Here is a 27865-nt window from a genome sequence, read left to right as displayed (position 1 = left end):
TAGCACTCCGGTGGAAATGTCCTCTCAATTTCTGCAGACAGAGCTCTTGAATTTGATTCAGGAATCCAAGAGAAGAAACTCTGAACTGCGTAATGTATGTTTAATCGCCATATTAAAGGGATACGCAAGTGCCAGTACTGACTAAATTGTAGGCGGCCGAAGAGTCCCTTAATGAATTGAAGGCATTGCCTTCTACGTCTGAAGCGCAGATCTCAGCAGGTGAGCGTTTGCAAGCCGGTGGCTTGCTCCTCCGTCGAGGGCATACGCTGAACTTTCTATAGACTTGGTGCGCAAACCTAAGTTTGCGAATCCATTCATCCTCGCGTGCCACAGCCGCCATGCAAAGCTTGCAGGCATTGGGGTGGTCTGCCTGCAAAGGCTAGTGGCCTCACGATCACTGCCATCTGAGCGGCTGAAAGATGTTCTTGCTGGACTGAAGGAGACAACGAACATGAGTAGGTTATCGCCTACAAGCATTACATTCCATACTAACGTTGCGAAGGCCTGGATATCCAGCTCAAGATATTGCAGTCGTTGCCTTCTTTACTGCAGCACTATTCCAGTGACCTGGGAGGAGACCTCCTGGTAAGCACTTTGGAGATATGTGCTACTCTGCAAGGAAACAAAATGCTTGCAGTCTCTAGTACTGCCGCAGCCACGTTGCAGCAGCTAATCGTGTCAACTTTTGACCGTGTTTCAATTGAAGACAGTCAGTGATCATGGACTTTCTATTCGCTCTAATCTGACACAGGTCTGACCGGGAAACCAGAGAATTTTGATAAAACCACACCAACGACGACTGTTAAAGTCGATGGGAACCCTGTAAATGTAGGGTATTTTGCATACGATGCTCTGCGGGTAAGTGTCCTTCTACTTGAGCTAACATGATTCCATGGCTAACACACTCATAAGGTTCTGGACGACCTCTGTCGACTCATTGATGGGGAACCTTTGTATTTCCTTCGAATCAAGTCCCTCTCCTCAGCGTTTACCCTTGAGCTTATTGAGAGCATCCTGATCAACAGCGGTAAACTTTTCGTTGTTCATTCCGAGCTAACGCAAGTTTTGCGTGTTCGGCTCATGCCGATGATCGTAAGGTATCTGTCTGAACGGCATAGCTTTTCGCAGACCGTTCGAGTCAGTCGCATCCTCTTAGTGCTCCTCAAACGCCATATGTCTCTCCTTCCTGCGGAGTGCGAGATGGCCCTTGGTCTCTTGACGCATCTCCTTGAGCCAGACGGAAACTCCCCTTGGAAACGAGTCCTCTGCATGGAAGTCTTCCGAGGCTTATATGCCGAGCCAGGTCTGGTGAGGCTCATCTATTCCCTGTACGACAGGGATGACCGGAGAAAGAATATTCTCAAAGACCATATGGCCTCTCTTGTCCGCCTAACTTCCGAAAAGCCCTCTTTAATTGGAGTCAGTAGCCGGTCGACCGTGCCTTACCGAGTTGAGCATGCGAGATCTATCACTGAGGAGCAGATCACGCTCGAGGCTGGTGGAGTTGCTGGCGTCATCGGAACCACCGTTCCATCAACTGACACTGATGTACCAGGAATCAGCAGCCAGTGGAGTGTGGTTCGCACACCGTATATGGAGTTGCTTGACAAGGCTGATCCTCCTACTCCTCCTGATACATATATCTACAGTCTTGTGCTGAACTGCATCGGTAGCTTTGCTGAAGGACTCGCAAAGTTCATACTTCCCTTGACGGTGCCCGACCTTAAGCAAAAACGGAGAAGTCGTGTCATGAGTCCTCACCCGGATGGTGGCTCTTCTCGGCCTTCACAAGACCTTCAACGGACGAATTCCTCCAAAGGATTGCAGCCTCCAGGTCCTAAAAAGTCCTCTGTACCGATCAATCCCCTGCAGCTAGAATCTCATCCCCAACTACCCGCAATACAAAGCTGTGCCGGAATAATCGAGACAAGCTGGCCTGCTATTCTCGCTGCTTGCTCAACTTTCTTATACGCATCGCTCGATGATGACTTTTACCACAACCTTGTCCGATCAATCCAGAAGTTAGCTCATGTTGCTGGTCTTCTCAGGCTATCTACGCCCCGCGATGCTCTTTTGACAACCCTAGGAAAGGCAGCCATGCCTGCAGACGCAACTGGGACGAGGCCTCCGGGCACTGCAGCGGCTACTACAATCACTTCGCAGTCTAATAAACCCGATGAGAAATCCAGAGGGTCACAGGCGTCGCTTGCTAGTTCTCCAATACCGGCTGAGACTTCCAATGGCCCTTCTGACGTTGCGCTTGTGTCCCTCAGTACCCGGAATCTCCTGTGCTTGCGGGCGTTGCTCAATCTGGGCATAGCCTTAGGTCCTACACTAGACCAGCCGGCCTGGTCGATAATACTAGGAACCCTTCAAGACACAGATTTGGTGATCGGCATGGCTTCCACGAAGTCACAAGCCTCAACCAGTACTTCTGGGGAAACTTCATCTGCAGCTGGTGTCGATGTGCCTAAAGCTAATCTCAATTCTGAAATATTGGCTGTGCAGGCAGCGTCGGCTAAAATGATAGAAAGTACTAGCGAATATCCCAGCGGATCATTCCAGGAGATCTTAACTGCGCTCTTAGATCTTTCTGGAGAACCCGAAGAATCGACGCAAGAATCAGCTGAGGTAACAAGTACCATTCTCTCACCACAGTCGCGCTCCCATTTGATGCGCAAAAACACTCACCGCGTATCACGCTCTATGGGAAAATCGAAAACGCAAGATGAACTATTAAAATTTGTCCTCGAGAAAACAAACGAGCTGGCTCGGGCAAATCTCGAACGGTTCTCATCACTAGCCAATGCTGACCAAGACGCCTGGCAACTTCTTACGGGAAGATTGATGTCAAGTGCAGCGGACAGGTCTAATATCCAAAAGCTTCGATTACGAGCCAACGAGGTTCTCAATGACATTGTTTTCCAGACACTGAAGCAATCTGATACCGGGGATGTCTCTGAGCGGAATGCACGGCAATTGAGAAATCTCCAGACACTCAAGCTCCAAGTTCAACTGCTCTACGATTCTGGTGCTTGTTCGGCAGGGTCGCCTTCAGCGCCCGTGGCCGAAGTTCATGAACAGAGCCTGGAAACACTGAAGAGCATCCTCGAACAATATGCCGAAACTTTCGTCGATGGATGGTCCGTCGTTTTTGATCTTATAACCAGTGTTTTTGGCGAACCCAACGGCACCGAAATACCAAAGAAAGGGCGCCAGCCATCATCGACAGCAAATTCGCCTCGACTTGTTCGAGTTGCTTACAAGTCTCTGCAGCTCATAGCTTCCGATTTTATCTCGTTGCTTCCAGTACCCTGTCGGCTGAGCCTTGTTGATTCTTTCTCAAAGTTTGCCCTGCAACAGCAGGATTTTAATATCTCACTGACAACTACCTCATCTTTTTGGAATGTTTCGGACTTCCTTCAGGGACAGATCGAGCAATTTTGCATCGAGTCGCACGTTGACTCCTCTGTAACTGAAGACACCCTTGCAGGGCTAGCCAAGGGGGAGGATCCTTCAGTGTCGCGAAACGCGCTGTGGTTATTGCTCCTTCTACGGATTGTTGACCTCACGACGGATAGCCGGCCGGAAATTCGGAACTGCGCTGTTCAGACACTATTGCGGATCTTTGACGCCTATGGTCAACAACTGTCTCCCAAGGCATGGCGCTTGTGTCTGAACCGTGTCTTATTTCGAATGGTGGAGGAAATAGAGACCGAGCTCACCTTTACACGAGAGGAGAATAGCAGTCGCACTCCCGATGATCTCAAGGCGTGGACTGAGACCACTGTTGTCATGATAAAGGGGGCTTCTGATCTTATTACTACTTTCTTCGAGCCAATCGTTCAAGATGACCTATTCGATCAGTCTTGGGAACGGCTGCTTGAATATTTCCGAAAGTTGATAAGCCTACGGCTTCTTGAATTCAGCGAGGCTGTATACTCCAGCCTGTCCAGTATTCTTCGTCGTGTGCAGGCATCTTGTAGTCTGAGCACACAGGCCCTGCGTTCTGCTTGGCTACTCTGGGTAGATGGACACCCGGCCGATAAGGAAGATCTACTTGATCTGGAACACCCTAATCAAGATGCGGCAATAGCATACCTCCAGTCATTCCAGCAGATTTATCGACTATACAAGGATGATATTGCTGGAGAGCAGGTGAAAATCATCCTCGGACATTTGCGTCTTCTTGCTTGGAATTCAATATCCCCTCCATACTCGCCAGATATTGATCGCTTATCGCGCCTTCAAACCATGATCATGGAGTGCTTGAAAACATTATGCCTTGACAAAGACGATTCTCAACCAGAGATTCTATTTTGTCTCGCTGATTTTGCGGATGCGCCGTTGTCAAAGTGGAAACCTGCAAATGACTCAAAGAGACCGACTTATCTTGCCTTCTCTAAAGCTGCGATAGAGCTCCTTAGCTGGTACATCGCTGAGCACGGTATCAAAAAAGACATTTTCACGAACGGTTCGCTAGCTACGGCTCTAGAGCATCTCGCGAACCCCATTGTCCAAAGGTACGAGTGGTCAGGGAAGGATCGGGAACCGAGTCTCTGGCGAAAGTCCACAACAGCATCCTTGAACGTTCTTCAAGTTGCAATCCCTTACGTGGAGACACAATATGGCGATTCGGAACATCCTGAAATCACACATTTCTGGAAGAGCGTTAACGACATTGCAAGTGGTATTGTCACCGCTCGAGGTTATCGAACCACTTCCGCTCCCCGGGCCACCATCCTGGATGACGAGTCCTTTGACGTGGCTGCTTTTGGACGACTCAAGACACTAATCATTCCATCACTCGGAGCATCCGTGATCCCGGACTCAATCCGCCGGGACTTCTCCTGCGCCTTGTTGCACTCGTCCTTCATCTACCTCCCTCAGCGCTTCGACGTTCCCGCCAACTCCCTCCAAGACCAACCCCTTAAGGACATCTACGAAATACGACCTGGAAGGACCTTCGAACCCCCACCCACAATACGGACCAAAATGGCCTACGCTGTGATTGACACACTCTTCGAACTAGCATCATCGCCTTCGGACCAAGCAACACAAGCCACTAGCGACAATACACCCGAACATCGAAACACCGCTCTCGTCCTCCTTGCACGCTCCATCACCCCATACCTTATCCTCCGTTGTGCCGTATCCCTGAAAGGCTACATCGCAGACCAGCCCCTGCGCGGCCTGATGCCGCAGCCCACGCCCGCGCGCAGATCCCTTCTACATCTCCTCCGCGGCATGGTAGGCCTGCGTAGCGAGCCGTCGGCAATCCCTCCACCCAAGACAGCGCCGAACGAATCAGCCACCGCCGAGACTAGTTCGGACTTTGACCGGGATCACAAAAAGCACCTTGCATGGATCTACCCGCTTGTTGTGCGGGCCGTGCAAGTTGCCGGGAAGGAACAGGATGATGGTGAAGTTCTGCATGCTCTCGGGAAGATTCTGCAGGAGGTTAATGGTGGTAGTGCTGGTTTTCATGTATGATGTATAGGATTGTCGTATGCCAGTTGTTTGTTTCTACTCTTGATGTTTAGCTCGTTGGGACATATTACATAGACGATCGGGCCATCTAGCAAGCGTTGTTGTCTGTTCCTTTGTTCCTTATCTGCATCTGCTCAGGTTCAGCTGTACGACTAGGTTTTCAATGAACATTCGGTTTTATTTTGTGTTGAACATGTCGCAGATGAGTAGATAGAGCCTTACCAGCATTTTGTTACACCAGTGCTGTAGTTTAGTGATAATTATATCTGCTACTTTCCATGCCATCGCAAGATAAACGAATATAAAGAATCGAATACGTAACGAAATCATAAAGTAAGTTTCATGTTGCTGAGATTTCATCATAACGTACAGAGAAATACAGCCAGAAATAGGTTAATACACAGAAGGGTATAATGGGTAAAGTTAGGTAACATCAAACGGAAGTCTGACACAGCGCAGCACAGCACAGCATCAGCATCAGTAGCAGCCCATGAACAAAAGACGATCTATTTCGCTACAGCACGAGACGCGCACAGATTGAATCAAGCCGCCTGAGCAGAGATTTGCTGAGTGAACTGAGGCTGGGTGTCAGTCCGTCCGGGGCCGGCTGTCGCCGAACCGGCAGGCAGCTGTTGCTGTTGCTGCTGCTGTTGGAGGAGCTGCTGTTGTTGGATCTGTTGCTGCTGGGCGATTTGAGGGGTGGTGGCGATCTCGGGAGCTTGACGGTAGAGGACAATTTCGGATTGCTTGAAGTAACGGCGAGCGTCTGTATAGGCCCGGGTTAGCAAGATGGGGGTTCGAATGTGACGATCGAAACTTCCGGAAGGCAGCGAAAACGGGAGGGAACTGGGGCCGGTGGGGCCACCACGCGAGACCAGAATAGTTTGAGGTTTAGCGTGGGGGTTAGTCACGGGGAGAAACACCCCAACTGTGGCCACTGGCCAGATTGCAGGTTTTCGGCCCGATTAAGGGTTTCAATAGCCGACCGGCTATTGACCTGGGTGGTGGGATGCCGTGGGATGATGGTATGGAGGAAGTGGGCCGGCTAGCTAGCCACCACGCCTTTGCAACCCAAGGCCTGGTCTCACATGCGTGGGATGGCCGATGTGGTGCTCCCACGCCAGACGGGATTCATGAACGGCAGTCGCAAAACAAGGCTAAAACGCAGATGAAACGCAAATGGATGCAGCATCACGTACCTTCGTCGATAAGCACCAAGCTGAGGTAGTAGCGTGTCGAATACTTCTTGTTCACGTCGCGGAATGTCGGGGTAAGGTCGAATCCTCCTAGGAACAGACGGATGGGGATGGTTTCACCTAGAAACAGGTCAGTAGAGGTGTTCGGCTGTGACAATGCCGCAGGTGTGACATGTTGCGGTGTCTGAGAGCCAGGTGAGTCCGAGCCATCGACTTACCTCGGGAAGGTGATCCATCCATGATCTGCGCGCAGCATGTTAGTGCTTCGGACGTCATACGGCGATTTAAGTTGGATTCAGTCTTACCTCGAAGCGCACGAGCGTCTCACTTTCGTTGTACTGGTTTGGCGGAGATCCAGTCGTCTCACGACGGATGATGGATAGCTCCATGTGTTTGATCTTCAAGCGCACGAGGAGGAAGTAGATGCGTCCCACGATGACATCCTTGAGGTGGTACTTGGATTTGGAGTATTCGAACTCAATGTGCAGGCAATCTTCGATACCAACGTCCATCTTGATGGGGCTGTTGGTCTCCGGGGGCATGCGGTAGGAGTAGACCCAGAGGTCCTTTTCCCGAATTACGTCCGCCATGCGCCTGGACACTGTCACGCGGACAAAGTATCGTAGCTTAACATTGATACCGTTGTATGATTCGTATTGCTTCTCGATATTCTTGAAGTTGAACGGGAAGGTCTGGGGGTGCTGCAGTTCTCCGGGAGCTGCGAGCTCCTGTACCAGCGACAGGAATTCGTAGTGGTTACCGCGGTCATAGAACATTTCTAATCGTAACAATTGTGTGTCAGCATCGAGACTTGAAGTTTTAGAGCAACTGTGCAGTGGGGATGGTGATGAGGTGTGCCCGCCCCCTCATGAGAGCCATTGTTCCATACCGATCGTGCCAATGAATTGCACTTTGATGCCCGTGTGTTCCAAACGCTTTCCATCCTTAGGTCTGACCGTCACAGCACCCTTGACAGACTCTCCGTCCATGTAGAGGGGGACCCTCTCGCGACGGCCCTTGTCGAGCTTGACATCAACCGTCTGACGCTCATCGCTGTCTTCGAGGACCACATCGATGTCGACGGGCGTGGAGAAGAAGAGGGAGGTCATCGTAGGCGAGGCGTTCGAGAAATAGAGATAAATATTAAGTTCGATCAGCTGGAAAGAGCGTAGTGCACTTGGTGAATCGGCCTATGGAATGCGATATCACACAATGGCCATGTCGCACTCAGCTTCATCTGGTTAGGCGGCATCCCGACTGCCTGGCGGTGGGCGACCTGGCATATCATTGCTTAGGTAAGCGGTACTATGTCATCCGCAACTATACCTTTATCACCACTACATAAAATCCATAGTAGACACTCATCAGAAGGGAAAGCTCTGTTGCTAGAGGCCTTGCATAAGTACAAAGGCTGAAGGTTCTTCCTAATATGTCTGATGGTGACAGAATTGCCATACCTGGTAGGTAAGGGAGTGCCGAACCTGTCGAATTACAGTGTAGCAGAGCTATGCACATCCATAAAATGACTCAATCAACATGGCACTGACGGAGAAATTTACCATTGATGATTGAGGCAAATTTGTCCGTCATCAAGGGGTTGTACAGCATATGACCGATCCTACGACAACACTACGAGAATAAGCCGGACGACAGCGCATGCTAAACCCACGGGCTTTGATTGAACGTTCATCCAACTCCTGTCGGTCAGGAGGGGTAGCCGCATCATCTGTCCAGTATCGTTACACCTCTGTGCGCATGCAGACTGCTTTTTATGCTTGATCACAGTCTGAGCCAGGCAGTCATCGGGCACACAGTGAACCGAAACACTTGTCAATTGGTAGAAATATGCAGAGAGCCGCGGACCCGTAACTTTAATTGGCGCTGCTGGAAACATGTTTCCGTGCTGTTGCATGTACAGAGTAGAGTATCCAGGTAGGACTGCATGTCGTGCTGGCAGCAAGACTGCCTGACTCCTCCTGAGGAAGGAAGTTCGTCGGGGAATTTGAACCTGCATTATTTGACTCGCATGCCAGCAATCAAAGTTACCCCAGACTGAGCCGCGGCCATCCATCTGCACGCCACTCATCAAGCGGTGAGTATGCAGGATCAATCAGCGGGTGCCAGATATGTCCGCATGGGTTCTAACTGGTTCCTGGGAGGAATGGCGGTCTTTCGCAGCTTATTTTAGGTTTTCTGGAGTCCATGGCTAGCAGGGTAACACAAGAGAGGCAGACAAGTTCCAGTGAAAGTAACACCCGTGAGGTGAAGACCTCGATTTGACCTGTCGTCTGGCCAAGTTGGGCCCGACTAGGCAGGCTGGATTGCCGTGGAGGCCACGGGAACGAACATCGGCAGGTTGAAGGTTCTTGTTCGCCAGTCGGATGAGGGAGGACGATGAGTTGAGCTTGGCGCGGGAGACGATCCTGTAAACTAAGTAACTTCGACCTCTATCCGTTGTTTTATCTTATCTGCAAGGACTGGGGTAGACATTTGAGTTCCCTGTTATTGTACTCGGGACCACTCTGGATTGCCATTTAGCAAATAGCAATAGTATGCCTGGAAAGTCGCACCGTGGAAAATGACCCTTTTGGGGACGGTGACCCAATACCAGGTTGGGAATAGCGTGGGGGTTCGAGCCATTACCCGTCCCGGTACCGTCAGAGACCAGAAACAGACGTACGAAATTACGGTTCCGAATCCCCGGTTGCAGCAGACCCAGTGACATCATGGCGGATGGGCCGGACAAGCCAGCCAGCAACATTCATTGGTGCGACACGGGAATTGAAGGGTGTCGGGGGTGGTGACACAGGATGTGATGGCCTCGCTGAGCTGAATGGTCCCTACCGGGCAAAATTCCTTTGTTCCTGCTGCTGAAGAGAGAATGAGGGAATAAGGGGGAGAGGGAATGCACGCGTACTTTTTTCTTCTCTGGCTGTATGGAGGTGTGTATGCGACAATACGAGGAGTTGTTCTGCTACCGATCGGATCTCCCGCTAATGACCAGACCGCCGGACTCCTGAAAGTTGACTTGGAGTGAGTCTCCCCCACTCGCCCGTTTCGCTGCTCAATATCCCCCCCACTCGGAATGCCCTACTATTTTGCGTCTTGCAAATGGCTGCAGCTGCTTTGTGATTCGATGGCGGATCTGGTTGAATCGGTCCCCATTCACACAAGCCCATGACGATGCGGTGGAAACAGCTCTGGCAATTTCCGGCCCCAACCTGTTAAACCATTACTCAAAGCCGGGTCTCATCTTTGAGTTAGAAAAATCAAAGAAAATCAAGAGAAGGAATTTATGAGAAATTGGCAGTCCCAATGAGATTACCTGTGCCCGACAACTGACCCACTTGCATTTCATACTTGAAGGAGATTTATTGATTTATTGATTTGTTATAAACTGCCCTGAAATCTATCTATCATTTTTTATGATCTAATTCCCCTTCCTCTTGTTGGTTCCTTTCTCTCTTCCTCTCTCTCTCTCTCTCTCTCCCTCTCCCTCCCTTACTTTATACTACTTATATACCCAAGTTACTGCCGAAGATCCGTTACCCCATACTTTTCATACCATTAACCTCACCTACTACTACCACTATATTCAACTACCGCAAGCTTCTCCTCATTCCTCGTCGGGTGACCACTTGCGCGCTATAGGCTATTCACAACCATTCATACTTCTTATTCCCCCCGGGTGGATAAACCGCACAGAAATTCAACCCTATCTATCCCACGGTTCGCAAGGACGTCATACATAAGTTCTGGGTTCACCACTCTCACTCCCCTTACCGTTCACAAGCTTTCTACTTGCTCCACCAACAACATCACCACCACCACTACCATCACCATGCTCTCCGCCGGCGAACGGCCCCAACAACCCGCCATGACCAACGCAGCCGCAGTAGTAGATTCCACACGCGGTCCCGTCAGCAAAAGCCCATTGACCAACTCCGTGGCCAACTCCATGTGGGGAAGCACCAGCAACAACACCACAAGAAGTACACCTATAGCACCGCAGGCAGAGCAAATCCAACACATCTGGGTAGTGACGGGGCCAGCGGGATGCGGGAAAAGCACAGTAGGCAAGGCGATTCAACAAGCGCTTAACATCCCTTTCTTAGAGGGTGATGATGTACGTCCATACTCTATACAACCCCTACCTACATACATACCATAACCATAACCACCCAGCAAACACAAACACACCCAACTAACAAACCACCCACCCTTAGTTCCACACCATCAACAACAAAGAAAAAATGTCCAACGGCATCCCCCTCACCGACGCCGACAGATGGGACTGGCTCATCTCTCTCCGCCAAGCCGCCATCGAGGCGCTCTCCCCCTCCGAAACCAACAACTTCCACCCGCCCTCCGGCGTAGTGGTTGCTTGTTCAGCCCTGAAGCAGAAATACCGGGACGTGATGCGCGTCGCGGCGTACGGATCCCCCTCGGTCCAGATCCATTTCATCTATCTCAAGTTGGACGAGACCATGCTGCTGCAGAGAGTTATGAATCGACAGGCGCATTACATGAAGAGTAGTATGGTGCAGTCGCAGTTGCAGGATCTGGAGGAACCCAAAGGCGAGTGGGATGCCCTCACAGTGGATGTGCGTGCTTCGCAGGCGGAAGTGCAGACTGAGGTGTTGGGGTTGGTGAGGGATACGTTGGCGAGGTATCGCTGATGAGACTGGGGCTAGATCCAATACACTGGGTTGGCTTGCTTGGAAATAGGTGTGTGTGTATCTGCATGATGAACTTACTTCATGGGGTTTGTATGGAGTTGGGTACTTCTCATATGCATTTTGGGCCTGATCTTTCTGTCTTTGATTTGATTTTCGATGTGGGAGTTTACTATGGATTGCTTGCATACTCCTTTTTTGTTCGGTGTTCTTGATTGATACCTACCTACCTATGTCTGATCTATACATGACTTTGCTTAGAGATGTCACAAACATTTACCATTGCTATTTACTTCAGTATAATTCCTGGTTATAGTTCTTGATGGAAATTCCTGACACCTCTATTGAGCCGGGTTCGGACTGGGTGGCATCGTTCGCTAGTCTACGTGTGATATGGGATGGGATTGTAGGCAGCAATGGATTGACTTTGTATGGGACTAAGTTTGGAGGAAGGACTGCATTGGCTACGCTATGTAGGTTCCGCTTGGTGGCTTGGTCTACTACTGGATTCTTACAGGATAGCTGCCTGGGGCGGTAGCTGGTGAATGCTTTTGAGATGTCGTCGATGCGGCTACTGGTTGTTAGATAGTATAGAATACATACCAGTTCATTCTAAGAGCATGGATTTGACTTGTTTGCCCTTAGTGAAGTGTGTGTCATTTTGCTATGTTTCTCGCCAGTGCAAAACAAAGTAGAAACAAGAAAGCAAGCGGGCAATCGGTATTGTAGACGAGTCTCGGCAAATACAACAGTGGATAAACCCTTATGAACTAGGCGGGTAGTAAATGAAATAGCTCCCTAGCACCCTCTCTATAACATCTCTCTTCTTCCTAGTTGAGCATTCTGGGCTAGAAAAGTGTACAAAGATGGTAGAAGAATACAAGACAGACAACATCGGAATCACCAGAAAGACCGCATGCCACTTTCAACATGCCAGATCATACCGTCATTGCTGGCTGGTATATCATTGAAGTGATATGCCCATAACTGGCCCGTGCCTCTAGTCCCTCGTTACAGGAACGGCTCGTCAGTGTCATGTACAGGACTTCTGGGCACGTTTTTGTTGGGAATAAGCGGCCCCTGCTGTTCTGTGAAAGGGTCCCACTCAGTCGACTTGCCTGTATTACCGCAGAAGATCGTGATCCAGCTCTCGAACTCCTCTCTATCATCTTTGTTCTTTAGGTCGATGGTTTTGCCTCCGGGAAGAAGTGGGACAAGACGTCGACGGGGATCTGGATCCGTGCATCGTGCAGCGATATCATGAGAAAACGAACTAGCATCGGCTCCAAGGGCTGGGGCTTCTTCATGTCGGTAGACATAATAAAATAGCCTGGTCCTCGTAGAGAAGGCCACAACAACAGGTCGTCCTCTGGCACTGACAGTAAAAGTTAAATTCTCCGAGTTCTCTCGTTGTTGAAGCTGACGCAGAGCATGCTTCTCTGTCAAGTCCCATTCCTCGGGACTTTCGTCACGCACATGGCGCAAAAAACAATACAACCCATTGCAATAAGTGAAGTCCACGATAAGCTCACGGCACCTAGGGGGTAGAAGACAACGAAATGTCGGGCCGCGAATATGAACGATCAAATGGTCCGGATTATCCAACCCACTGCTGAGCTGGTACCTTCTCGCGATATACCTGCCCCAGCCATCTTCGACTGACCCGACATACATGTATTCTTCCAGGTCAAATAGAAACTCGGGCTTTGGGACTCGACTGCCGCCAATATAATCATAGTACATTCTGCGGAAGACGTTAGATACGCATGGCAGCGGGCTATCGAAACTTACTGTTCAGGCATGTCTATCTGCTTTTCATAAGGAGGACGCCTCTGAACTACCTCCGAGAATACCAGGCCCACAGAATCCAGTATGGTTTGTCTAGTGGCATCTGCAATTCCGATCACGGGATTCAACCTTACTTCATGATCTTTGAGGGTGAGAGAAATCCACAACTCTTCATTAAATTGCCTCATCTGAGAAATGCTCTTCTTTCCTGAGTGTAGGTCTTCCAAGATAAAGCTGTTTTCGGCAATGTCGAAACCCACAACAGCATAGTCATCGTTCAAGCGAAACTCACGGTTGCCGAGTCTTCGGCAGTAAGATGACACTTCGCCAAGCGCGCGACAGGTCTGTGTATCGGAGAACTTCATAATGGCTCCAAGTATCTCGTTGGGGAACACGCGCGAATTTGCATACTTCAGATATTGATAGGTAGCTGAATCAAAGAAACGTAAGACTGCCAGAAAAGCATCCGCTTGCATCTTCTGCCGGGAACCATAATCAACAGACTCCTCGTAGTCGGCTTCGTATACTATGTTTTTCGAATATTCTGAGCCGCTGGCTGGGTATTCAAGCTGAGATCCCTCTTGTAGCTCAGAACTAGCAGCATCTTCGATCTCGTCAGTGGCGACCGGCGAATGGGCAGGGCTGAAGCCATGGCCATCCTTAGTACTAGGGGCTTCATGAACAGGCAGAAGTGGCTCCACATGATCAGAACTCGAAGATCGGGATCCCCAAAGAGAGGCTGTCACGTCTTCTGCACCAGGGACATCTTCGTGGGTAGGGCTAGCAATATATTCTTGCGTAGGGTTTTCTGAATAGCATGGGCTGGCAACTTCCACATCCCTGGACCAATTCGAAGGCTCCTCCGATGCGCGCGTATCTCCCTGTTCAGGACTGTGAGACGACACCCTTGTCCGAGGACCATTTGCAAACTTTGAGTTATGATCATCAAAATATATAAGCGTCGTAAGAGGAGACCTGCTAACATGTGCGGTTCCATCTGGGCCCACGTGAACACGAAGCAGCACCACGTCTAGGATTGAGAATACCATGGCATGGAAGTTCTTTAGTCCCTGCTTGAGACCAGCTTCCACAACTTCGGTAATGGAGGCCTCTTCGACCTCGACCATATCCAGTCTAGTAGCCAAGTATACAAGGACATTTCTGAGCCAGTATAACTTGCCTCCGGGTGCTGAGCCCGACTGAACGCCCGGGAGGTGACACTCGTGCAGAAACTGTGGAAGAACAGTCGGCAGATAACAGGGCGAAGCCAATTCAGGGGAGACATCGTGCCGAGCCAGGTAATAGCCTTCTGCCTTATGGTTCTGGTCCAAGCTCTGAGCGCATTCGAGAGTCATTTCACCAGCAGCGATGGACAGTATGGAAAAAGCTATCTCTCTGAATGAAAAACAACTGGGATCCCACTCCGGAAGATAGGCATCCAGGACAGGTCGATACCTATTGTCCATGCGCGTGAAAGTGGCAGCCAGTAATGACTCGCGTGCATCCGTGATGTCTCCCTGGTCGTAGAATGTTCCCAGCGGAGCGACCTGGATGTCCAAGTGGCCATACCTATCTCTGGAGGCATTGTTCACCTCCGGCTTCCAGCAAATATTGGCGACTACCCCTTCAGGGGTGCACCGACCAGCTGCCCGACGGCGTCGGCTATCTACTCCAAGATACCTGATCCAATCCCCTGAATGGGGAAGTCTGGCTAGGTAGAGATGAAGAGAGTTGTCAACCGACAATACCTCCCGGTCTAGATCGAGGGTGTAGGCCCATTCGATATTCCACGCATTCATCAGCTCCGGGACCACTGTCTGTAGCGGGGGCAGTTCTAGTCGGTCATCGACGGCCCAGAAGCTGTGTTCGTACCGCTCTTTCAGAGCCACGCTCGAGTATTCCTCTCGGGTGCTTTGAACCTTAACTGGGAGAACTTGTGTCTCGAACTGCTCAACAAGTCGAGCATAGGCTGTTCGCATGAATCGGAGCCATTCTAAATAGTTGTTAGCGAAAGCCGTGTGCAGATATGTAGCCAGAGTGATTGACTTGCCTTGATATTTTTCAGGATCTTCAGGTATTTCATTCACGATGGCGTCGCCCAATCCCTCAGGGTAGCTGTCGAATTGGTTGTAATAGACGAAGTATCTTCCACGGCAGCGGATATAAACGAGGCCCCGGGTTCCCATGGTGGTTGCTTGAACGACCAGGAGATGAAAGGAGGGAAACTTAGTTGAAGGCTGGAGAAAACACGAGTGAGAGAAAGTGTAGACGGAGAGGTCACAAGGCTGGGAGGTATTAAAGGGAACAGGCGGGGTGAGAGGTGGGAAGCCAACTAAGTACTTTAAGTACATGCGGATGGCAGCCCGTTTTGGAAGCCACCCTAATCTATTCACTCGATACGCGCGCGCGTAGATGAGACACTGCAAAAACGCAGATTTACGGTATTTTATGGTGGTGTTTGGCTGATGTTGATTCTGGCATCTTTGCGAAGAAACAGGCCACGACTACTCATTGAAGGGAGGGTGCAGCAATAACAACAACAATGAGATAGGCATTTACCGTGGAAGCATCCGATGCCTCGGAGACGCCGCGGAGCTTACCTACTTAGCAAACGGAGACATCCAGTAACCTGGTACTCGTCCACCAACCGAGGAGGCTTCGAGTTAGCATCGTCACTGAGTTCAATCATTTCTCTAACTTTCTACCAACTTTCTACCTGGTGAAACGAAACCAATAGCAGTACGACCTCCAGTTTATAATACAACTAAGAACACCGGAATAAGCTACTTTATCAGTGCCGAATATCTATGGCCATCCGGGTTACCAGCTCAAGGTCAAAGAGGACTACATGAATCCGGGGAAAGCATATCCGTTCAAATATGTCGTAGATCTGTAGAGGAGCCCACTAAGATACTAGGATATGATCTTAAAGATAAATAACAGGTTATGTTATTCTGTGAAATTACTCCACATTCCCACTTCCGCCCGCATTTCAAACTGCCAATTGTTCCGCGATCAAACATGGCACGTGCGGGCCGATCTATACCAGTCCACAGAGGGGTAGCGGCTCCAGATTCTCTTCCATTCAACCCGTGTCCTCCATGAAATTCAGATTGGAACAGTGGATGTGAAAACTAAGCAACCGGATGGCTGCTACAAGAGAACGTCTTCGCCTTCAGCGGGATCCCATTCATAGAATATACTTATTGCTGCTCTACCACAGCATACAGTCAGATCTAGGCTTCAGAGATCTTCGCTGCTTAGCAGATAATCACTAACTATACAGGCCAATGGATACATCCAAGATGTATAAATGACTGCTCTGAGGTTCATGTTGTTTTTCTCGATTGTCAGCCTCAGCCGCGGGATGTGTTTGCGGATGGTGGATCTGGATTACGGAGAGCCTTACGACGCGGGGCTGATCATTATTAACCACTTCGAGCACGCCCTCAGCGACGGCGGGGCCCCAAAATAGCAAACATTGGCCTTACGGGCTGACTTGCCAACTCCAAGCCATTCAATGCGCTTGCTTTTGCAGACCCTTGACCTGGTTCGCGCTTGCGTAGGAAACTTTGCAGGGCCCCGGTGTTCCGCCTCGGCAGGTGATCCTGGGGCAGTATGGGCAGTGGGTGCCGGCCTTCATTGGCGCAATCCCTATCGGGGGGCTTCTTAGTGTTCCAAAGTATCTCCATTGCAACCAGGCACCCCCAATCCAAACAGACCAATTACGGGCCATAATTTAACCCTGACGGGCTGATACTTCAGCCTTTTTCCTTGGGATCAGCTCCCCTTTGCCAGCCTGCTAAATATAAAGTCTAGATTGTCGGTCCCGTCCGTCGGAGATCTGTCCTAAATGCCGTGTTCACGACGCCGTCCACCGAGACAAGACCCGCATAACAACTCAACATCTGAGCGTGTGCACCATAAAAGATCGAAGAAGATGGTGGCCGAACATCTTACCATTCGCAATCTCACATCTACACCTATCACACTGAAGCGCATTGAGCGCTTCCGTGCCCCCGATAGATCGCTTGGCGTTCAAACCTTTGCGAAGAATTTCACACGGGTCTTGACCAATACGACCCGTGCGAACACTCCAGTTGCTGCAGTGAATGATGATACGAAGCCTTTTGCCGAGAAAGACGTTGACATTCATGTCGCGCCCTTCGAGTCGGTCCAGACAGAGCTTCGCTCGTTCATCGAGTCTGAAAAGGAACGATTGCGCTGGTTCTTTGAGGTGGAAGGAGAAAGGCATCAAATCCAGACCCCAGTGCCCACCACCGAGACTGCTACCATGAAGGCGCTGTGTGATAACCCCAAATTCAAGCTCACGGGTATCTACATCACAGCTGCTTCTCATCTCACGATCTTTTCCTCGGCAAATTTGAATGCCTGGATGGGCGAGCTGAAGGACGACACCTTGCTCTCCTCTCTTTCAATTCCAGGCACGCACAACTCCCCAACCTGCCATGTTGCAGCACCCTCAGTTCGCTGCCAAGCCGTCAGTCCCAGGGAACAGCTCAGGAACGGGGTTCGATTCTTTGATATTCGTGTGCAGCCTCAATATCCGGAAGATACGTCGAAAGAGGAGCTTATCCTCGTACACAGCGTCTTCCCCATTTCACTAACCGGCAACAAGTACTTCCGGGATTTGATGCACGAAGTGAACGATTTCCTTGAGCAAAACCCCTCCGAAACGCTCATCATCTCTCTCAAACGTGAAGGTCCCGGAAATCACACCGACGAACAGCTGAGTAGAATCGTCAACGACCACTATGCCCGTCCCGGGAGCAGATGGTACACGGAACCAAAGATTCCCACCCTAGGCGAAGTACGTGGAAAGGTTGTCCTTGTCCGTCGGTTCGAAATCCTTGAACACCTGAAAGACATCCATGACGGCAAAGGATGGGGTATTAATGCCAGTGGCTGGGCCGATAATTGCGCCAGTGCTACCTGCCCCAGTGGGCAGCTTTGCATCCAAGATTTCTACGAGGTCATGGAGACCACGAACATCGACAAGAAGATCGAATATGTGACAGAGCAGTGTGGGCGCGCATGCAAGACTCGGTACCCATTCGGGGTACTCCCAGGACCCTTGGCCACGCGAGCCCATCCGTTCTACATCAACTTCCTGAGCGCCAGCAATTTCTGGAAGGTCGAAACTTGGCCTGAGAAGATTGCCGCCAAGCTGAACCCTGCGACTGTTGAGTATCTGTGTAGGAAGCATGGAGAGGGTGATGGTGATTGGTCCACTGGTGTCCTTGTTACAGACTGGGTAGGCTTGGATGGTGACTGGGATCTTGTACGATGCATTGTGGGTATGAATTCTCGGCTGCTGCATAGACAGTTAATGCATGCAGAGCAAAGCAATGGCAACCAATAAGGAGGGCTGGTTGGAAATGAAAGAGAGGACTGTCCGGTTGCGCTTCAATCCCGCTTCGAGTCCCTTTTTTTCTAAAATCGTTCATAGAACCGCACTGTGAGTCGGTGACTGACTCAACAAAAGGCATACATGGGCTAGGCATCAATAAATTAATAGCTGTATACTCAACGTAGGCCACGATGGCAGGTTTATAAGCGGACAATACAGCCAAAAGGAGTATGTATGTATTTGTAACCTAGAACTATGACTCCGGTTCTAATGAAACTTCATGTGCTAAAACAATCATGGTCTTGAAGGGTAAAATGAAACAAAAAGGGAAAAGGGGGGAAAAGAAAATACACGCGACATTTTATTATACATGGCAAGCCAGGCGAGTTCAACAGCCTTAGGCAGTTCAAGCAGAGTCACCCTTGTTCTCATCCTCGGATTCCTTCTTCGGCTCCATATCCTGCTTTCTGCTCTCAAGCGTAAAGTAAAGGCTCTTTCCAGCACCCTCCAAAGCATTCGTAATGCTGGATCCCATGCTCTGCAGAGCCATGACGAGCTGTGAGCGCAAGCCATCCATACCACCCTCGATGCTAGTGACCCACTTGGACTGCTCGACATCGAAGACCTGTCCGTCCATACGAGCAGCAATCAAAGACAACTTGTTCAGACCGTTCTGAACAGGGAACTCATGCCAGCCCGGGTTAGCCTTCCGCGTAGGCAAAGGAAGACCGATCGACTTAGGAGCCAGGACCTGCAGGGCGGCCTTCAGGTGTTCGGGGGAGACGTGGGGGATGGTGAGGACGGCCACAGGTCCAACCAGAAGCTCCGACAGCTCATGTTTGCCCTTCATGGACAGGACGGCATCATGAGCGGCGCGGGAGAGATCATGGGAGAGGGTAGGGTCATCCCGGGAAGCGGCAAGAGGGATTTCGGCCGATGTTTGCGTGGCAGGGTCGACGGCTCTGGGGACCGGGGTGGTCTGATTGGGACGGAAGTATTCCACGATGCGAAGGGCGACTTCGAAAATGCGCGTCTGGACAATCTGGACCTTGATGTGCGGAGCCAGTGCTGGGGCCTTCCGGCCCTCCGAGGCAATCTTCTCATCCACCTTCTGCATGGCTGCGCTCAGCTCTCGGCGGATAGCGGCCCACTCGACCGATTGGAGGTTGTCGTGCTGCAGGAAGACCATGAGAGGTGTGGTGCGGATGATGGAAGTGTATTGCCGAAGGAGCTGGGACCGGCGGTATTCGGGGTTGCGGTGCGAGGGAGGCTGCGTGGGAGGGTAGTGGGCGATGGGAGCGGGGGAGTGTGTCATCTGCTCGATTGATGCAGCCGGAGTCGTCGCGGTGGCTGCGGTGCTGGCATATCTGGCAGCAATCGGGAGTTCATGCTGGTAAACGACCCTTTGTCGGCGGACCGACTGAGTGATGCGGCCGCTGGAGATGCGGACGCGAGGCGGCATTGTGGAGGTTGGAAGAGGAGTTTCGGGGATAAAGGCCAATTGGACGTGAAGCAGTACCTCGAGGAATTGGGGACCGGGCGAATACCTCCAAGACCGTGAATTTGGCGATGCCGGCGACAAGAGCAGCGTGCTGGAGGATGTCCGGCTGGACGAAAATATGGCACGAAATCTTGACTTCCCAAAACAGATTAGCCGGGCTGGCAGGCGGTGGGGATTCTGCCGGGAGCAAAGATGACTCTTTGTTCTGCGGTCAGCGGGCATCCGACCGAAGTCCGAATCTTCCCTCCGTTTCATGCAGCTAAGCGTGGTAGCTCGGTGAGTGAGTTGTGACTCATTGCTTATATAGGAGCGTGCGCGATTCCATTCTTTGGGCTAACATTCAAACCAAAGGCAAAATGTCCGCCTCAACTCACGACCAGAAACCGCAACATGTCTCCATTTCACCCCTCCTCAAGAGACTCGCCTACCCCGCTACGGAACGCCGGGTCGAAGCTTCGGAGATTGCCTCAGCATTCGCGCTGATCTTTGAAGACGGAATTTCGCATATTCAGACAGCAGCGTTACTCACGCTTCTGCATTCTACGGGATTGGACCGCGATGCTGAAGTCATTGCCAAGTGCTCGCACCGCATGCGTGAGGCCGCTCGCCAGGTCGACCGGCCTACGCTGAAGGCTGCAATCAAGTCGCGGGTAAAGCAAGAGGGAACCTACAGGGGTGGTCTGGTGAGTGCTTTTTGGTTCACCTGTAGCTCAATTAGATCATACAGCTGACGTCTGCAATGCTTCCCTAGTGCGATATCGTTGGTACCGGTGGAGACATGCATTCTACCTTCAACATTTCCACAACCTCTTCGATCATTGCCTCCCCTCTCCTCATGACCGCCAAACATGGCAACCGGGCACAGACCTCTTTCTCCGGATCCGCCGACGTCCTGAATGCCATTACTCCTGTGCCCCCGAAGATCGGCGCAATTAACGCTGAAAACCTTCCCCAGGTCTATGCAGAGACCAACTACTCCTTCCTGTTTGCTCCCAACTTCCACTTCGGCATGATGTACGCCGACCCTGTTCGGCGTGGACTTGGACTTCGGACAATTTTCAACTTGATGGGACCCCTTGCCAACCCAGTCGACTGGGCTATCGAGGCGCGTGTTGTTGGTGTGGCCTACCAGAGCTTGGGTCCGGTGTTTGTGGAGGCATTGCGACAGAACGGATGCAAGAAGGCGCTTGTTGTTTGCGGTGAAGAAGACTTGGACGAGATCAGCTGCGCAGGGAAGACAAACTGCTGGCGACTATCGGAATATCCTAACCCCGCGTACCAAGGGTCCCAGGAGGATGATTGTTCGTGCGATGAGGAGGAACATCCCCGCACCTTGGTCAAGATGGAAATGTTCCAATTGCACCCGTCTGATTTTGGCCTGCCGACTCACCCGCTGTCCGACGTTGGCGGCAAAAAGATGCCCAAGGACAACGCAGCCACGCTGATGAGCATTCTGCGGAATGAGTTGCCTCGGGATGATCCCATCCTGAGCTTCGTCCTCTTGAATGTGGCTGCCCTCCTGACGGTGTCGGGTATCTGTGAGGCAGATACTAGCAACATGGGACCTGGCGACGACGGTCAGGTCATCACCGAGCGCGGCCCTGGTGGCGGGCGCTGGAAGGAAGGTGTCCGGCGAGCTCGCTGGGCCATTGAGAGCGGCGCTGCTCTCAAGTCCTTTGAGCATTTCATTGAAGTCACGAACCGGCTTTAGTTTATCACAAAGCTGGTCATTTCACTAACCACTCATTCCTTTCTTGATTCTCGGGTTTTCCTATGGTTAAAAGTATAGGCCAACTTGTTGAAAGAACAACAGTATGGCTATAATTTTTTCTGGGTAGTAGTGAATACTTTATGATACCGTGACCATCGAAACGAGTACTGTTTACGACAACTGAAGTTCGAGTAATGAATCTATGAACATAGCTGAAATAATTGTCCGGACCAAGGAAGGAGAGGTATTTCCTTACATCACTTGACAATAATCCACTCGCCCATCTGCTCCCAACTCTCCACTCATACCTCCCACCCCCATCAAGACAATGATTTTCACAAATAATATATGACGACAAAAGCAAACTCCAAGCGCCACCAAATGCACCCACCCCATCATAAATGAGTCAAACAAGCAAACTAGGCCCGCAAGCCCAGCGCAACCCAAATTCAGACTTTCTATTCGATCACCGAGCCTCGAACTGAACCATTCTGCACATCGCAAGGTAAACCAGTTAGCATGCATTCATTCAAACTCATCCTCACACCTCTCCTCCCGAATTCCCTTCCTTCTCTCCGTAACATACACCCCAGGGGAAAAAAAGAGAAGAAAAGACCAACCTCTTCGTCCGCTCCTTATACAAAACGCGATGACCGCACTCCTTGCAGCGAATCTGATCTCCCCTCTTCAGAGAAACACGAGAGTTGCACTCGCCGCACAGGTACGCGACGACAGGGCCGTCCATGGGACCACCGGCATCACCGAAGGCGTTCTGGGCGCCGCCGCCCAGGTTGGGGACTTGGTATTGTTCGCGGGACATGGTGGATTGTAGTGTAGTAACTAGTTTATCGGGTGGCCGGGTTCTGCAAGGTGGTGTGTAGAGAGGATTTGGTCGGTGCGGTTGGGAGGTAGAGTGGGCGTGGGATAGATGATGATGGAAGGTTTGGGTGGTTTGGTTTGTTCTGGAACTTTTTTGCGTTGGAGGTTCGTTGCTTGATTGGGTTAGGCTGGGTGGTTGGCTGTGGTAAGAGTTATGTTTGTGGATAAGTTGGGTTTGGTGGGATGTTAGTAAGCGGTTTGGGTTGTGCAGGGGTTTATGCATTTTATGGTATTCCGGGACCATAGCTATTTTTGAGAATTCAGTCGATTATTATCAGGATGGAGATTATATACAGTGCATTTGTCATTGGCATGGGGTACGACTGATTGCTCAGTGATTGGGACGCAGTCATCTATAAGACACAACGTACATCTCCAACGACTTATTGTATTGCCACCAAGATTCAACATGGTATCTCTCTATATAATGTGCAGTCCAAATGCGCAGACTGTTGTCCCGATGAAGAAAATGCACGCATGGCTCATGTCATCCAAACATCACAGGGTATATGTCATAAGAATAATGAAAGAAAACAAACGAATCTACCAACCGCCACCAATCTTCCCAGCAAGCTCAGCAACGCGAGTTGTATCGGTCGCAGCAGGCTGGGATTTGCCGACATCACTCTCAACCTCGCGATATGTGGTATAGGCAAGCTTCGAGAGCGGGATGCCCATGGAGTCAGACCAATAACGCATGGCATTGTGAATTTTGTCTTCTTTGTCAAGAATAGATAGCGGCTGCGACTGGCTTCCGGCTTCTGACTCGGTGTCCGACTCCGCAGAATAATATGCCTCGTCTACACGGGCAAGCCAAGCGCGTTGCTCATGTGGTGTCGGCTTCGACGATGAGTCGGGCACTTCAGCCGACGTTGAGGACTGCACGCTCGAGCTGGCTTCGCGAGCATCTTCAATGCGTATCTGGCCTCCTCCATTAGTACAGCCTCCAGGGCATGCCATGACTTCTACATAAGCGTAGTCTGTGCCAGAGCTACCGGACGCGGCGCCCCGTCCGACTGGCAGTCGTCGATTACCGCCTGGAAGTCGAGAAGCCCGTGCTGGTTTCAGCTTGCGGACGAGATTCTGAATATTGCGGAAACCGTAATAGCGAGCGGCTTTCAGAATAGGCGTGTGCTCAGACGACATGAGCGTGTACTCGACCACATCCGCATTTCTTCCACGCTGAGTCACGATCTCACTGCCTGGATTACGCGCTTGGAAAGTCTGAAGCACGTGGTGAAGGTAGCCTCCGGATGTACCTGCGGCAGCTGATTGTCCCGGGGAAGACTTCGAAAATAGAAAGTCGTTTAGAGTCATATCGGGAAATGGCGGGATATAAGACTGAGGAAGTGATTTCAACGGTAGGTTAGGAAGGGAAATGCCTCTGGAAGAAGCCAGACTAAGCATTTCGCGCGTAGTGATCACGCAATCAACGTCACGGACGGCTGTATGGTCTTCGTCCTTCGCAGACAGCCATGAAGCATCAGTGAGCTCCTCGCGACTGGCTTCAAGCTTTTTGTCGAAGCAAGGCATGACGGCCAAATGCCAAATGCGAGAGGCCGGTATCCCAAGTGATTTGCTGAGGACAGTCTTGAAGAACGTGCCAGCCAGGGCTTGCGGTGACTTGAGGCGGGACAGATGTGGCAGAACAAATGGATGTGTCTTCTCAGCATAGCATATCCAACCCGGGCATGCGGACGAGAGGATCGGTCGCTTGGGGAGAGTATTGGTTGCGCCGTTAGTACTAGGAGAATCTGGACTGGTCGTCAATGTCTCGCCAACTTCGTCCGCTGTAAGAACCAACACAGCCTCACGAAGGACATTGGTGTCAGCTACCCATGTGAAGCCGCTGCCATTCTTGCCTCCAGCCCTTAAACCGTGAGGACCGCTGAGAAACTGGTGGATCATGTATGTTGCTTCCTTCTCCGTGATCCCATAGGTTGCTGCTAGACTTGCCCTCACTTGAGGGCTGACACTTGCGACGAACACTCGGCCTTCGTCACTCGCCGTGCCCAGCTCCTGTGTAATTGTCCCATCTTCACGGTTCAGTGGCAACTCGGGATGCGCGTCCAAAGTATTGAGGACTTCTGCATGCGATTGCAACGAGATGAGCACGGCCTCGGCCGAAGTGACACATCCAGAGCATGCGAGGCAGTCAGTTAGCGAGATTTGAGCCGGTGGAAGATTTTCTGGTTGCACTTTGTCTTCTGTGGTCACCTCATAGGGATTCTGATAGATTATAAATCAGTGCTCATTCATTGGATGAAGTGGGGTACAAGCAGAGTAGAGGTCAAGCACTTACGTCTGTTTTCGAGGGATCTTTCGCAGGGAGAGTTTCCACAGGCTTGATACACGCAACTCCGGGGGAAATGAAGTCGTTCAGATCGTCTGCAGATAGAATTGCACTCATTGTAGCGGCAGCTGAAGACTCCTAGGTGAATGAGCAGGTATTGCAGCGCCACTCCGCAGCGGGCTCAGAAGTCTGCGCTGCAACTCGGACCGTGGTAATTTAGCAATGTGAAGGCTTCGACGTCAAGTTCAAAGCAATGTGCAAGACCTCTGTGTGCATGGATTAAGAGAGCAGGTAGAAGAAATGCTACAGTGACACTGATCGAAAGAAAGACAAATGCTTTGTCATCTGCAGTGGCGACGAACTCTGATGTTACTGGATGCTTATCGGCAGCCCCGCGATCGGCGATGATAAGTTGACCGCCTTTTGGCACCGCCCGCCAGATACTCGTGTTCTGCCGCTCGTTCGTGTTGCCCCTCGGATTTCCATTTGCCTGGCCGCTCACTAGGCACCTGGTACTTACTTTCAGCCTTGCTGCCTAAGTCCGCTCTTACCGTCAAGTCATGCGACGCGCTACATTAACAAAGTATAGCCAGATCAATCTCACATTGAACTTACATTGTTTTACAGCAGGCGGCATCTCTGAAGATGAGCCAAAAGACATTACCGGACTACTTTCGACCGGTCAATGTGCGACAACGGCCTATTTCCGGAGCCGATAGGAGAGCAATACTGAGAGCAACCGCGGAAGAGACTCAAGCCCTTCTCCCTGGCATTTTAAGTACGGTGCCCCGGGCACCTCCGACAGCACAGTACTGTCCCCGCATCAAATATGCTACTTTGAACCCAAGGTTCAGCCCAAAGCTATCAACCCATGTCGAAGTCATATTTGGAGATACGCTCGACATCGCCATTAGGGTTAACAGCTCATCCAGGCAATTCCGGCAGACTGACACACGGAATGTGTGCGTTCTGAATATGGCCAATGAAAGGAATCCAGGCGGCGGTTGGCGTAATGGAGCTATGGCTCAGGAGGAGGCTCTTTGTTATCGAAGCAGCCTCAGCTCCACCCTTAAACACCGATACTATCCGATAGGAGAACGAGATGCCATCTATTCTCCATCCGTCGTTATCTTCCGTGAAAGTTTCACACGAGGTCATGGGCTGATGGACCTGCAGAAGCCTGAGAATCTCCCTATTGTGAGCGTTATCAGCGTTGCTGCCCTGGAAGGACCAGAGGTGGACTATACGGCGACTCCACCGACTTTTAAGTTTCGTTCTGATCGAGAACTGACCAAAGACAAGATGCGATCTATCCTCCGCATTGCAGGGTATAAGAAGCATCGGAGAATTGTTTTAGGAGCTCTAGGTTGTGGTGCATTTGCGAACCCAAATGTTGACGTTGCGCAATGTTGGTCCGAGGTCCTGCGGGAAACTGAATTTCAGGGATGGTGGGAGAAGATTGTATTTGCGGTTTTAGATGACATGTCCAAAGTTGCCCAGGGTGACAGCAATTTTGATGTCTTCCGGGAAAGGCTGCACGGACTGAAGGTATGAACAGGTAAACTAGGAAAAGTGGTATATAATATTAGATAAAGAATCAGTATAATAATGAGCGGAAGGTCGCATCTTCTAATACGTCGCTAAGATGGCCACAATAATACAACAGTCGGAATCCCCTACTTTCGAAGTCGGTCCGAGCGTCTCCTGGTAGTTTGCTGTTCTTCTATCGGCTTAGTCTCTGTCTCATCGATGTCTTCCTTCTTGACAGAAGTTCTGCTTTGCCTTTTGGGCCCGGTCTTCTTGGGCTTCGTATCCTCTTCGCTAGCTTCCGGCTCGCTCTCCTCCTTTTTCACTGAAGCCCGCTTTCGCTTCGAGTTTGCCGGCGCATTGCTGGCGTCTTCACTGCTGACGTCCTTGGCTACTGGCCCAGTTTTTTTCTGCACACTCGGAACCACTGCGCTGGTCCTGCCCCCTACCGTGAGAAAGGTAATCTTTTCTCCGTTTGGCAGCACTGATGGCGTGTTCTTCTTGCCTTTACTCCACCGATGTTTGAACAGCCAGTCAGCTGGAAATTTCTCCGAATCTGCTAGAAGCTCTACGGAGGTGGAACAGATATAATGTATCGCTGAGTGCAGCTCTCTAATCTGGTCGTCATCCAAAGTGTTGCTGTATTGCTCAGGGTGTATTTTAGCTTGGTAGAGGATCTCATCGCTAGAAATCAGTCAGCTAGATGTAATCAGTCATGGTGGGAGACTGAAGGAGCATACCCCATCCAGTTGCCTATTCCGCTGATATTCGCTTGATCAAGGAGCAGCGCCTTCACAGGTACCTTCTTGCTTCGGAGCTTCTTTGCCAGCCACTCCTCCGACACAATGTCTTTATCGGCGACAGGATCTGGGCCATTCTCTTTCAGAGGGCTGTAGTTACGGATTTCCTCCGCGGGACAGTCTACCAGGCGTATTCTGCCCAGTCGGCGAAAGTCAACAAAAGCAGCTTCTGTCTTTGGATCTCCCTCGGTTTCGAGCAAGAATTTCCAGTATTTTGGCGGCCACTCCTTATCTCCAGGTTTGTCTGTCCGGTAGTAATAGGTGTCGGCATCCCGGATTTTCAGCCAGCCCGCCATACCGAAATGCATAACCGCATGGGGTGGTGATGACATAGCAATCCAGAAGTACTTGCCCTGCTGTCCGGCACCAGTAACTTTCTTCCCCTCCATTGCCTTCTGAAACTCGGCAGCAGTAGTACCGGCTTTGCCGTAGATAATGTCATCGTTTTGCACTGACACCTTGGAAAGCGTTTTGCCGACAAGATGTTGACGAAGGAAATGGACTATACGCGAGACTTCCGCTAGCTCCGGCATGGTGTTCGATGTTGACAGTTTCTGTCGCAAAATGGAATAGGATGGCGTGGATTCTTACCCCTTCAAATCAATACTCGCTCCAGAATAGCCTCAAGAAAGT

The 27865-nt window shown here is 50.8% G+C and overlaps 12 protein-coding genes across 12 annotated transcripts; 5 read left to right on the top strand and 7 right to left on the bottom strand.

Annotated features, from left to right (window-relative positions):
- Positions 1–16: 16 nt before the first annotated feature.
- An01g07330 (uncharacterized protein) lies at positions 17–5646 on the top strand (the record flags this gene model as incomplete). Its single annotated transcript, XM_059749250.1, has 10 exons — positions 17–94; positions 153–219; positions 282–455; positions 503–709; positions 752–858; positions 913–1423; positions 1505–1753; positions 1877–3309; positions 3427–5487; positions 5566–5646. The coding sequence occupies 10 exons, from the start codon at positions 17–19 to the stop codon at positions 5644–5646; spliced, it is 4968 nt and encodes a 1655-aa protein (XP_059603221.1).
- Positions 5647–6032: 386 nt separating this feature from the next.
- Positions 6033–7795, bottom strand: An01g07320 (uncharacterized protein; the record flags this gene model as incomplete). The annotated part of the gene is made up of 5 exons (XM_001389119.3): positions 6033–6256; positions 6690–6806; positions 6905–6929; positions 6992–7464; positions 7576–7795. 5 exons carry the CDS (start codon positions 7793–7795, stop codon positions 6033–6035), a joined length of 1059 nt encoding a protein of 352 aa, XP_001389156.1.
- Positions 7796–7839: 44 nt separating this feature from the next.
- An01g07310 (hypothetical protein) lies at positions 7840–9451 on the bottom strand (the record flags this gene model as incomplete). Its single annotated transcript, XM_059749238.1, has 5 exons — positions 7840–7962; positions 8356–8652; positions 8733–8757; positions 8942–9109; positions 9375–9451. 5 exons carry the CDS (start codon positions 9449–9451, stop codon positions 7840–7842), a joined length of 690 nt encoding a protein of 229 aa, XP_059603220.1.
- Positions 9452–10644: 1193 nt separating this feature from the next.
- An01g07300 (uncharacterized protein) lies at positions 10645–11365 on the top strand (the record flags this gene model as incomplete). The annotated part of the gene is made up of 2 exons (XM_001389117.3): positions 10645–10812; positions 10913–11365. The coding sequence occupies 2 exons, from the start codon at positions 10645–10647 to the stop codon at positions 11363–11365; spliced, it is 621 nt and encodes a 206-aa protein (XP_001389154.3).
- Positions 11366–11656: 291 nt separating this feature from the next.
- An01g07290 (hypothetical protein) lies at positions 11657–15336 on the bottom strand (the record flags this gene model as incomplete). Its single annotated transcript, XM_059749223.1, has 4 exons — positions 11657–11933; positions 11966–11992; positions 12378–13106; positions 13154–15336. The coding sequence occupies 4 exons, from the start codon at positions 15334–15336 to the stop codon at positions 11657–11659; spliced, it is 3216 nt and encodes a 1071-aa protein (XP_059603219.1).
- A 1667-nt stretch (positions 15337–17003) lies between these two features.
- Positions 17004–18533, top strand: An01g07280 (uncharacterized protein; the record flags this gene model as incomplete). The annotated part of the gene is made up of 1 exon (XM_001389115.3): positions 17004–18533. One exon carries the CDS (start codon positions 17004–17006, stop codon positions 18531–18533), a length of 1530 nt encoding a protein of 509 aa, XP_001389152.3.
- A 394-nt stretch (positions 18534–18927) lies between these two features.
- An01g07270 (mitochondrial 54S ribosomal protein uL10m) lies at positions 18928–19983 on the bottom strand (the record flags this gene model as incomplete). Its single annotated transcript, XM_001389114.1, has 1 exon — positions 18928–19983. One exon carries the CDS (start codon positions 19981–19983, stop codon positions 18928–18930), a length of 1056 nt encoding a protein of 351 aa, XP_001389151.1.
- A 395-nt stretch (positions 19984–20378) lies between these two features.
- Positions 20379–21733, top strand: An01g07260 (uncharacterized protein; the record flags this gene model as incomplete). Its single annotated transcript, XM_001389113.3, has 2 exons — positions 20379–20705; positions 20774–21733. The coding sequence occupies 2 exons, from the start codon at positions 20379–20381 to the stop codon at positions 21731–21733; spliced, it is 1287 nt and encodes a 428-aa protein (XP_001389150.1).
- A 466-nt stretch (positions 21734–22199) lies between these two features.
- An01g07250 (uncharacterized protein) lies at positions 22200–22553 on the bottom strand (the record flags this gene model as incomplete). The annotated part of the gene is made up of 2 exons (XM_001389112.3): positions 22200–22224; positions 22354–22553. 2 exons carry the CDS (start codon positions 22551–22553, stop codon positions 22200–22202), a joined length of 225 nt encoding a protein of 74 aa, XP_001389149.1.
- Positions 22554–23155: 602 nt separating this feature from the next.
- On the bottom strand, positions 23156–25022 carry An01g07240 (uncharacterized protein; the record flags this gene model as incomplete). Its single annotated transcript, XM_001389111.1, has 2 exons — positions 23156–24841; positions 24915–25022. The coding sequence occupies 2 exons, from the start codon at positions 25020–25022 to the stop codon at positions 23156–23158; spliced, it is 1794 nt and encodes a 597-aa protein (XP_001389148.1).
- Positions 25023–25550: 528 nt separating this feature from the next.
- Positions 25551–26459, top strand: An01g07230 (uncharacterized protein; the record flags this gene model as incomplete). Its single annotated transcript, XM_001389110.3, has 1 exon — positions 25551–26459. One exon carries the CDS (start codon positions 25551–25553, stop codon positions 26457–26459), a length of 909 nt encoding a protein of 302 aa, XP_001389147.1.
- A 122-nt stretch (positions 26460–26581) lies between these two features.
- Positions 26582–27765, bottom strand: An01g07220 (uncharacterized protein; the record flags this gene model as incomplete). The annotated part of the gene is made up of 2 exons (XM_001389109.1): positions 26582–27116; positions 27173–27765. The coding sequence occupies 2 exons, from the start codon at positions 27763–27765 to the stop codon at positions 26582–26584; spliced, it is 1128 nt and encodes a 375-aa protein (XP_001389146.1).
- Positions 27766–27865: the final 100 nt, after the last annotated feature.

Source organism: Aspergillus niger, assembly GCF_000002855.4.
Source record: "Aspergillus niger supercontig An01".
In the NCBI taxonomy this organism is placed as follows: Eukaryota; Fungi; Ascomycota; class Eurotiomycetes; order Eurotiales; family Aspergillaceae; genus Aspergillus; species Aspergillus niger.
Note: the sequence above shows the minus strand (reverse complement) of the source record. Positions and strands in the feature narration are given on the sequence as shown.